This window comes from Panicum virgatum, chromosome 9K (assembly GCF_016808335.1).
Source record: "Panicum virgatum strain AP13 chromosome 9K, P.virgatum_v5, whole genome shotgun sequence".
In the NCBI taxonomy this organism is placed as follows: domain Eukaryota; kingdom Viridiplantae; phylum Streptophyta; class Magnoliopsida; order Poales; family Poaceae; genus Panicum; species Panicum virgatum.
Genome location: NC_053144.1, coordinates 16,431,387 through 16,442,441, shown reverse-complemented (window position 1 = coordinate 16,442,441; position 11,055 = coordinate 16,431,387). Strand labels below are relative to the sequence as shown.

The 11,055-nt window shown below is 46.5% G+C and overlaps 1 protein-coding gene and 1 non-coding gene across 2 annotated transcripts; one reads left to right on the top strand and one right to left on the bottom strand.

Annotated features, from left to right (window-relative positions):
• The first annotated feature begins 25 nt into the window (after window positions 1–25).
• Window positions 26–97, top strand: TRNAD-GUC. Its single transcript has one exon. It is a non-coding gene; the product is annotated as a tRNA-Asp (tRNA).
• Window positions 98–2,378: 2,281 nt separating this feature from the next.
• On the bottom strand, window positions 2,379–4,910 carry LOC120650406 (probable UDP-arabinopyranose mutase 1). Its single transcript, XM_039927525.1, has 4 exons — window positions 4,359–4,910; window positions 3,344–3,594; window positions 3,075–3,243; window positions 2,379–2,964 (listed from the first exon to the last, which is right to left on the bottom strand). The coding sequence occupies exons 1-4, from the start codon at window positions 4,698–4,700 to the stop codon at window positions 2,632–2,634; spliced, it is 1,095 nt and encodes a 364-aa protein (XP_039783459.1). The 5' UTR covers window positions 4,701–4,910; the 3' UTR covers window positions 2,379–2,631.
• Window positions 4,911–11,055: the final 6,145 nt, after the last annotated feature.

The window sequence follows — 11,055 nt, the reverse complement described above, 5'->3', positions numbered from 1 at the left end:
TCGATTTGCCAAATTAAACAACAAAGTCGTTGTAGTATAGTGGTGAGTATTCCCGCCTGTCACGCGGGCGACCCGGGTTCGATCCCCGGCAACGGCGACCTTTGTTTTTGGAGACCATTTTTACCTACTCGCCGATTGCTTGGGTCATCGAAGCCATTTTTTTTTCTTTCTCCCGTAGCCGTAATCTGCTTACTGTGATCAAACCTTGTCGAATTTATTACAATCGATTAGCTTGCCCCCGTCGAAGGCTAATCTGTTCATGTGGTGACTCAATGACCGTCTAAGCCAAATCAAGCAAACATCTCGCACATCACATCCCATCAAAACCAACAAATGCTAGTAGTCCTCTAAGCGAAAGGCCGGACGGTTGAGATGGCTAACCCGGCAGGTCCTGAGTTTGAATCTCATCATAAGCGAATTTCAGGCTGCTGTGAGAAAAAAAAACCCACTCGCTGTGCTCGCCGCAAGGCTTGGCCCTCTCGGACATGGGCCAGAGTTCGAGGGGTTTCTCTATCCGGTTAGCCGGTTAGTCTTCCTCTCGATGAAAAAACAGTAGGGTCCGTTTCACAACCCCGGGTAGAGTAGCTAGTAGTCCTCTAAAGGAGTTCTGCTGTTCCGCGAGCGCTCGCCAGGACCGATGCTAGCGGTCGATTTCTGACAGGCACGGATGATGGCAGCTTTTCGCTCCACGGACTAATGGACTCGACTTTTTTTTTCTTCCTGAGCAGTTCCACTCACCCAGCCGGTTTACGTAAATATTTTTTTCCAAAAAATTGTACATACAACTTATACGAAAAGAAGCAAAACTTATATGACAAAACGAAAACTTATATGACAAAACGAAAACTTATATATATATATATTTTATATCAAAAACTTAAATATATAACTTATCCGAAAAATGCAAAACTTATAAAAAATTATATGTATAACACATACACATAAGTTTTCCATCACATGTTTTTTATGAAAAATCAATGAAAACAAGAAAAAAATAAAAAAGCAAGCACTCAGGTTCCGACACCAGGTCTGCGGTCTAGCCATCTTTGGAGGAAAAAGAGAATAAAAATTAAAAACTTTGGCAGGACCCTCCACATACAGTGAGGTGCGATTGCGAGCCTAGCACCTGGCGGTTGGCTTCTGGGACTCGAGCGCTAGCACGCTCGCTAGCAGTCGCGCGCGGGGTTGGATTTGCGCCTCTAAAGTCCAAACCACAGGCGTTAATGTTCGGAAATGATATACTTAAAAGAGAGCTGGCGGCGGCTTTTCAATGTATAAGCTGCTGCTGCTCCCGACGCTAACGGTAATGTTACTTTCCTCCGTTCACAAAAAAAATATATAATTATGGGACTCATAAAAAAATATAATTATGGGATTTGTGACAGTTAAACTAGTTTAAGTTCTAGTTTAAGTTTGACCAAATTTATAGTAAATAGTATTAGCGCTTATGTTTTTAAATAAATTTATTATATAGAATTATATTTGTATAAATAATCTATTGGTAATTTATTTTGTATCATGAATGTTATTGTTTTTATATAACTTTAGTCAAAATTTAAACTGTTTGACTTATCGAAAAGTAAGAATTGCATTCTTTTAGGAATTCTTTTATGGATTGTGGGAGTAGCAGCTTCACATTGCACCTTTATTGCTCAGTCCGCTATGGTACTGGTACTAGCTGTATTTCATCATGTAAGGATCACCCTGTACATGGTCCGGTCTCAACCCGAGCAACCCGTGTAACCGACCCATGTTAAACCGCTTCCGGAGATCATGCACGGGCCGGTTTGAGTCTGGTTTGAACCGCTTAACCCGTTCAAAGCTCAAGTAGCACTAGTAGCTTGTACACAACAATCTGCCTTCGCGAGTTTGTCTCCATGCATATGGCGCTTTGTAAACACCATATTCAAGTAGCATTATATGCATGTGGCGCTTTGTAAACACCAGTAACCTCACGCCACGCACTTGCGCCGCTTCATCATCAAAAGATTCGTTCCCCAGTGCAACGGCTGGTGCCGCCTCGCTGCCCCTAGCAGCTATTTTGCTCGTGTAATTATGTTTTCTGCAATTAGCGACGGGTTAAATTGGTAACCGTCCAACCCACCGGTTCCTAGACCGCAACTGCGCTCCCTCATGGTCTGAGTTGGGTTTTAACCAAAAGCCGGTGAAACCGGACCATGTACAGGGTGGTGTAAGGATATGTCCCCGTTCAGAGCTGACAAACACCGCACTTAACATGGCAACAATTTTGAAAGCTGAACTGGTTGCCACCTCTCCCTACAATCCTACAGGCAGGAAGCTGGAAGCCTGGAAGGACTGATTCTGTCCACATAAGACAAAACAGCAGCAGTGCATATTCCACCCCACATAGACAATGCTTCAACACAAACAGTGCTTTCATTCTCAAAATTACACGATAAATTATTGTCTTGAATTATGTAAATGATAGTAACGACAAATCCCTTTCATCAACTACAAAAGAACCACGGTATCATAACAACAAAGAATTATAAAAGCTGCTGCTGAAATAATCTCTCTTCCCTCTCAAAAAGAGCTATATCTATGGGGCCTAGGCAGGCCCCAATCATACTTTCATCACTTCGAAGGGGAAGTGAAGACCAGGGACTCCCTCTACTTGGCCTTGCCGTTCGCAGCGGCGGCGGTGGTTGGGTTCAGCTCATCCCAGGCCTCAATCCAGGTGACCATGGCATCGGCGAGCTTCACAAAGTAGGGGTCAATCTTGCCCAGCTTCTCCTTCACCTGCCCAGAGAGGTAGATGTAGCACTTCTGGACTGTGTCGCACTCCTTGGGGATGGTCACGTTCTGGAAGAAGGGGATGATGTCCTCCTGCCAGAAGATGCCCTTGTATTCCTTCTTCAAGTTAACAAAGGGGTTGCTAGCCTTGCTGTGCCAGATGTATGGCAGGCCAGTCTTGACACCCAGGCTCAAGTGGTCGCAGATGACCTGGATGTTAGTTGCACAGTTGTTAATACAATGGCGTCATTAGAAAACATGTGATTTGCAAAGAAAGCAACTGATGCAATTGTGGCAGAAAGAACAGAATGACAACACACCTTCACACACCACCCAGCCCACATGTCGTCGTAGCGACCAATAGGCTGGCCATCACCCATGAGACCGAAGTACATAGCAGGGCCAATGAGATCCCTGTCGAAGGCAAGGTTCATGCCGCACATGGGGAACAAGGTTCCATTGGGGATTGTCATGACAGCATCAACATACCTGAACCCAAAAAAAAACAGAGTTAGCTAAAACCATTGATGTAAAAAAACAGTTGTACGAATGTAATGTAAAGGATCAAAATAAGAACAGACTGCAGTACCTTTCATTCCTCTCCTTAGGCTTGACCAGCTGTGTGGGAGCATCATAGTCAGGGATGTTCAGCCACAGGCCGTGGGAGACAGCAGTGTGGGCACCCTCCCTGAGGCTGAAGGGGTACCCACGCACAAAGTCAGCACCCTCACGGTAGGGGTCATACAGCGTGTTAAAGAAGAACGGGGTGGATGGGCTGAGGAGGTTCTTGATGTGCTGCTCAAGAGCATTGATGTCCTTGCCAGATGGATCCTTGGCAACCTAAATGACAAACAAAGACATTTGGTTAATGTGACAAAATAGCACGAGTGCAATGATGCTGCTAGTTTTAATCACGATGTTGCTAGTTCAGTTGATAAAAACTCCTAATTTGAGTGCATCACTGGATATTACTGCCGATGTGTCAACAGATCACGGAGTTGCTAATTCCACCCTAAGCATTACGATCTAGGTGTGTGGATCTTGCAAGGTGAAAGGTGAAAAATTTAAACTGCGTCGTTTAATAAGAGTTGAACCTGGTAAAAGGTGAAAAATTTTCACTCAGAAAGTGTGTATTATGAGGAGCTAAATCTAATGTTGACCTGAATTGTGCCTACTGCTCGGATCAGATCTGATGCGACTAGATCCAATGGCAGTGGAGCATTCTAAATATGTCTTGGTTAATACATGAAAGTTTGTGATCCACGACGGGATCCCATAAACAAGGACCCTGGCCGAATGAAAAGGACCCCTCTCTAACGACAAAGGTACTAACAACCAGTATGCTGCTGGCCCTGTTCCCTCGGAACAACGCCTGGTGCTACCAGCTACTGAGCATAGCCTGGTGCTACAGATCGAGATCCGCAATGCGAAACCACCACCGACGCTAAGGATCAACGGAATTGACCGCGCAAGCCGAGATCCAGATCTGATCGGGCCGGATCTGGGCGAATTGGACCCAGATCTGGCGCCAAGATCCCGCCTTTCCGTCGGATCCAAGAGTCAATTTTAACAGGAACGGGAGCAGAATAGGAGAAAGGTCATACGAAGCAGTCGTCGTCGATGGTGTAGATGTACTTCTTCTTGGAGACCATGTAGCCGAAGCAGCGGCAGGCGGAGTCCTTGAAGGAGATGCAGGATGCCTTGGGGCCGAGGATGCGGTTGATGTCGTTGCGGTTGTAGAGCTCGTAGTCGAAGCCCTCGGGCACCTTGATGGTCTTGGTCGGGTCGCCGTCCTGCACGATGATGAGGTGGTACGGCTGGAAGAAGGGCCGCCACATCTCCAGGAAGTCGAGGTTGCGGATCGTCGGGATCACGATGTCGAGCTCGTCCTTGAGCAGCGGCGTGGAGGGGACGTTCGCCCCCGGGACCGTCACCGTGCCCGCCATTGCTGGTGCCGCGAGGTGCCGCGCCTCCTCCGGATCTCGATCTCTCTGCCCACCCCGCGCGCTGCTGCCGGGCCGGGAGATGAGGAGATCTTGGGAGCAGAGGAGGAGAGAGGGGTTGGGAGGCGTGGGGTGAGCGGTGGGAGGAGGTCGCGTTTATATAGGACGAGCAGCAGGGAGGAACAAGGACTTTCCTCTCTTTTAATTTCCTCCCCTCTTCTCTATCTCTATTCTGCCCTTTCTTATTTTTATTTTGTTTTTGTTTGTTAGCTTTCCGAGTGGTATTTTTTTTCTTGCTGAGCTTCCTAATGGGTCCACAGGAGGAGGTTTGGATCTGGGAGCAGCCGAGCAGGCATGTCGGTGCCCCGGAACCTGCATGTGGAAACATTTTGATGTGAATTCATATTATGAAATTTCACCAGCATGAGTGTGCCTCCATCACATGGTACCGATTAATATCGTGTTTAAAAATGTGCTTCCATGCTAGGTACATAGCTGTATATTTTTTTCGTTCTTTTTTCACTCGAATAACCAGTTGTGAAATTATCTTCTTGTGCGGCTAATTCACCGGAACTATTCATTGAAAGGGTACTAATCAGTGAGTCTTCACTAAAAGTGGCAATTATAAATGACAGTTAATAGATGACAAAACTAAAATTGATGTTTAATAGTATATTTATTATTTGTCACATGTGGTTGTTCGAGCAGTTGTTGGTGTCATCGGTTCGTCAGGTTGCACGGGTGAAGCGTCTCCTCATAAGAGAAGACTTAAATATGATATAATATCAGTCCCAGGAGCCTGATAACACATTTATTACATCAGATGATACATTACCGTACAACTGTACGTGGTAATGGACAGTGAAGCGCCACTATCGCGAGGATAACAACTAAAACCCACACAACGACATTAACTACGAAGATGTCATCAGAGTCTTGCGCCATACGGAGCTTCCTGCGGGTGACCCTATCCACAGGCAAGGTTGGGTGCAGGACGGAATCCCTACTCAACGTCTTCAGGAACGAAGTCTGGATCTTCCTCTGTAAAAATTAAGAATGGGGTGAGTACAAACGTACTCAGCAAGTCCAACCACACCCACGGAGGGGTATAAACAGAATTCAATGCACATGGTAAATTAAGGATAAGGCTAGAGTTTAATTTGCGGAAAGCTAATTATTATGCAGGGGTTTATTTGAAAGAAGGGGATTTTCAAAAGCAATTATCTTGCACTGATTAACACGTAGAGTTGATCCACACAGGATCCCAGTTTTAAGTTGCTACCGGACTCCTCATCCGTCGTAGCACACGGCACAACTGCCGGACACTTTTCCAAAACAACTCACGCAACCCATTGATTCCCAGAAGAAACACTAGTTTGTGTGACCAAACCGTAACTCGCCCAGTACCGTGGGCATGGCTATTCGAATAGATTTTAACTCTGCAGAGGTGTGCAACTTTACCCACAAGCGGGGTACCACAGCACGATCACCTTAGTGTTGGTGCAGATCCCAACAAAGCCATTACCCACCTTAGCTAGACCTGACTAGCCACCACAGGATCCACCAAGGGGTCATTGACCTATCACCGAGGTTTAATCGGGGCATTAGTCACACAGAGCTTATCCCTTCTCCTTGGTCACCCGTTGCTCTCAGCTCTCCTGATGGCTATCAGACTAACTAGTGGGGTTTATGCCAAGCCGTTGCCCATACAACGGTCGAGTGGTTTGCACGATAGTGAAGTTAGGCAAGATGACACACCAACTTGGTCCTTAATTGTGACAAGATGGATATCTCCCAACCTTGCTCAACCACACAGGTACGAGCACACCTTTTGGCAATTCAGACAGAAGTGCCATCCATCTCGTCTTTCTTTTGGTTTTCAAAAATTTCCACATTTTCCCTTTCCACACACTCACGCATTTTTGCTTTATAAAACAAGTTGTATTGTGTTTAAGGTCCTAAGCATTCTAGCAGCGATTAACGTCCAAATAGATCACATTCAGACATTAATCTAGGTGGGCAACGAATGATTATAATAAATTAAGGAGTGGCTATCCAACCATGTTTTCAGCAGGCAAAATATATGCAATTTTATAAAATAGGCCAATAGGTTGTGTTTATAAAAATTGGGACAAAACATGCATCAAAGGGCGGGATTGAACTTGCCGTTCTCAAAGCCTTCCGGGATGTCCTAATCGAGGTATTGTCCTTCGGGTTCGGGGTCGCGGTACTGGTCCTCGTTCACTTGCTCGCAGTACTGCTCGTCGACGGGTTCTCTCTCGTTCACACCGTAATCTACGACGCACACAAGCAAGTACACAATAAAAAAAAGAAATAAAGGTTTTATCGTTGAGCTCGAATCGGGAACAATTAAGATATAGAGACAGGAATAATATTTTTGGGTGGTTTTCTAATGGCACGGCCAAAACTATATTAGAAATGGTGTGGTAAAGTTTCAAGGTGATTGGAGGATTTGTGGCGCATGAAATGACAGGTCGGAGAGGGGTTTAGGGTTAAATAAGAATCCGGTGCTTATTCGTAAATACTTTTGAGAAGACAGGAGCTTAATTAGTATTTCTGGAAATATTAGAGTCACTCTAGGAAAAGGCAGGGGTCTAACAATAAATATTTTTGTATGGTGGAGGGATTTATTCCTAAAAAGGAAGAAGGAAAGGGCTTTCTTGGAAAAGGGCTAAAGAGAGGTGGGAGGGTTCTTAAATGAAAAGAGAAGAGAGGAGGGGGCTAAGGGCAAAATAGCCATTTCTTCTTCCTCCCGTTCTCTCCCTCGACAGAACAGAGGAGGGGGAGGAAGGGGGGCGCCCCTGGGATCTGGCTCTCCGGAGCACGGCGGCGGCCGGAAAGAGGGGGAAAAGGGAGAGGAGGCCGAGGGGGTCCGATTCCCCTACTCACCTCGGGCTATGGTGGAGCGAGGAGGCGGCGCGATGGTGGTCGGCGGAGGTGGGTGGAGGTGGCTCTGGTGGTGGCGTGGCATGCTCAGGGAGGAGGTGTGCGGTGGTTGGAGGGGTTGTGGGGGTCGAGGGCGACGCGCAGGGCCTATTTATAGGCGGGGAGATGCGGTGGAAAGGGGGGGCGCCGGTGGCCGAGCTCTGCGGCCATTAATGGCGGTTTGGAGCCAGCGAGGTGTCACGGAGCGGCGGCGCGATTCTCGGTGGCAGTGTAGATGACGGGACGGCTCGGGCAGAGGTCGAGCGGCGCGCCGGGCATCCCGGCCGCGTGGCGCGCGTGGGCGCACAGGCGCACGCGCGTGCAGCGCGTGGGGGAGGTGCTGTGCTCTGCTCTGTGCTTGTCCGTGCGTGGGAAAGGGGAGAGGAAGAGAGAAGGAAGAAAGGGGAAGGGAAAAAGAAAAGGAGAAAAAGAAAAAGAGAGAGGGAAAAAGAGGAAAAAGGGAAAAAGAAAAGGAGACGCTGGCGGGATTCGCGGCGACGGTCGTAAGCCGGGCGTGGCGTCGAAGAGAAGCGATGCGCACGAGAAACGAGGGAAACAGGAAAAAAATTAGACGGTGACTGATGCGGGTGCCGGGACGGCGGATCGCCGGGGGATTTCGGGAGATTAGGAGTTCGGACGGGAAACGATTCGAGCTCAGCGACGAAAAAGTTTTGAAAATTATTTTTAGCGCGTGATTTAATTTGGTGATTTTTTTAGATGTTACAAATCTACCCCACTTAAAATGAATCTCGTCCTCGAGATTCGGCTGGTTCCTAAAGAGATGGGGAAACTCTTTCTTCAGAGCATCTTCACGCTCCCATGTAGCTTCTTCTATTCCGTGTCTGCTCCACTGAACTCTGCAAATCCGTACTTCGGAGTTTCTTGTCCTCCTAGTGACAGTGTCCAGGATCTTGACCAGTATTTTCTGGTATCGCAGGTCTGGCTGCAAATCTATCGCTTCTACTGGCACGTGTTCTCCCTCGGGTACCCTCAAACATCACCTTAGCTGAGATACATGGAACACCGGGTGTATATCTGATATTCCTTCTGGTAGCTCCAGACGGTATGCTACGGCTCCGACTTTCTTCAGAACTTGGTATGGTCCACTGTACCGAGGGGCCAACTTTCCTTGTACCTGAAATCTTCGAGTTCCCCGAATAGGTGAAACCTTAAGGTAGACGAACTCTCCTGAGTTGAAGTTTATTTCTCGTCTCTTTTTGTCTGCATAGCTCTTCTGTCGAGACTGGTCGGCCTTCAGCTTTTCTCTAATCTCGGCCACTCTTTCTTCGGCTTCCTTTATGAGTGCGGGTCCAACCAGGGCACGTTCTCCAACTTCTGACCACATCAGAGGAGTTCTGCATTTTCTCCCATAAAGAGCTTCGAATGGTGACATGCCCAAGCTTACTTGATAACCGTTATTGTATGAAAATTCCGCATAGGGCAAACTCTGCTCCCAATCCTTGCCACAGGTAAGGACACATGCTCTCAACATATCCTCCATAATCTGATTTACGCTTTCTGTTTGTCCATCCGTTTGTGGGTGAGGCGGAGCTGAAATCCAATTTGGTGCCCATAGATTTATGCAAACTTTTCCAAAACCTAGAGGTGAATTGGGTCCCTCTATCTGAAATAATTCTACTAGGTACACCATGCAACTTTACTATGTTTTCCACATAAAGCTTGGCTGGCTTTTTTCCACCGCAATTGGTCCGCACGGGTATGAAATGAGCCTCTTTAGTGAGTCGGCCCACTATTACCCATATGGAGTCATGTCCTTTCTGTGTTCTGGGCAAACCCACTACAAAGTCCATTCCTATTTTATCCCATTTCCAAACCGGGATGGGTAGGGGTTGCAACAATCCTGCTGGCTTCTGATGTTCGACCTTGATCCTTTGACAAGTATCACAATGGGTGACAAACCGTGCAATATTCGCCTTCATTCCCTTCCACCAATATTTTTATTTTACATCCATATACATCTTGGTGGATCCTGGGTGGATGGAGTAGGCCGAGTTATGGGCTTCATCCATGATTATTTGCCGGAAGTCTCCTTCCTGGGGCACACAAATTCTATTTTTATATCATAAAGTTCCCTCATTATCCACTCTAAAATCCGGTGCCTTATTTTCTCCAGTCTGCATTCGGATTTCCATCAAATCCTTGTCCGAACTTTGGGCCTTTCTGATTTTATCCTCCAGAGTAGGTTGAATGCTCATCTTGCGAATGGAACCTCGAGGGACAATGTGCACATTCAATCGGGCCATTTCTTCTTGCAGATGGGCATCCTTGAGTCCATAAGATTTTCGGCTTAAGACATCAGCTACCACATTAGCTTTGTCAGGGTGGTAATGAATTTCCACATTATAATCCTTTACCAGTTCTAACCATCTTCTTTGCCTTAAGTTTAAATCTGGCTAGGTGAAAATATACTTCAAGCTCTTATGATCGGTGTAGATCTCACACTTATTTCCAATTAGATAATGTCTCCAAATCTTGAGGGCATGCGCTACGGCTGCAAACTCCAGATCATGTATTGGGTAATTCTGCTCATGAGGCCTGAGCTGTCGGGAAGCATAAGCTACTACCTTCCCGTCTTGCATGAGGACATATCCTAAACCTTGTCGAGATGCATCACAATAAATGACAAAATTCCAATGAATATCCGGTAGGGGCAGCACTGGGGCGGTTGTCAACCTATTCTTCAATTCTTGAAAACTTCTTTCACATGACTCTGTCCAGGTGAATTTCCTATCCTTCTTGAGCAGCTCTGTCATGGGCCGGGCTATCTTGGAAAATCCTTCAATGAATCTCCGATAATACCCAGCTAATCCAAGAAAGCTTCTGATTTCACTAATATTGGTCGGTTGCTGCCAGTTGGAGACTACTTCGACCTTCTCAGGGTCCACGGCTACTCTTTCTGCGGTCAGAATATGACCAAGGAAAGTTACTTTCTCAAGCCAGAATTCACACTTCCTGAATTTGGCATATAGCTTATGTACTCTCAACTTTTCGAATACTACCCGCAGATGTTGCTCGTGTTCCTGGACACTCTTGAAGTAAATAAGTATGTCGTCGATAAAGACTACAAAAAACTTATCTAACTCGTCCATAAACACTTTGTTCATGAGGTTCATGAAATAAGCAGGTGCATTAGTTAGTCCAAAAGACATCACGGTGAACTCAAACTGCCCGTAGCGGGTGACAAAAACTGTCTTTGGGATGTCACTTTTTCTAATCTTGAGCTGAAAATATCCTGACCTCAGATCAATCTTGAAAAAGTACTTGGCTCCTTTTAGTTGATCGAAAAGGTCATCAATCCTGGGGAGGGGGTACTTATTCTTGATGGTAACTTCGTTCAGTGCACGGTAATCTACACACAACCTCATACTCCCACCTTCTTCTTGACAAAAAG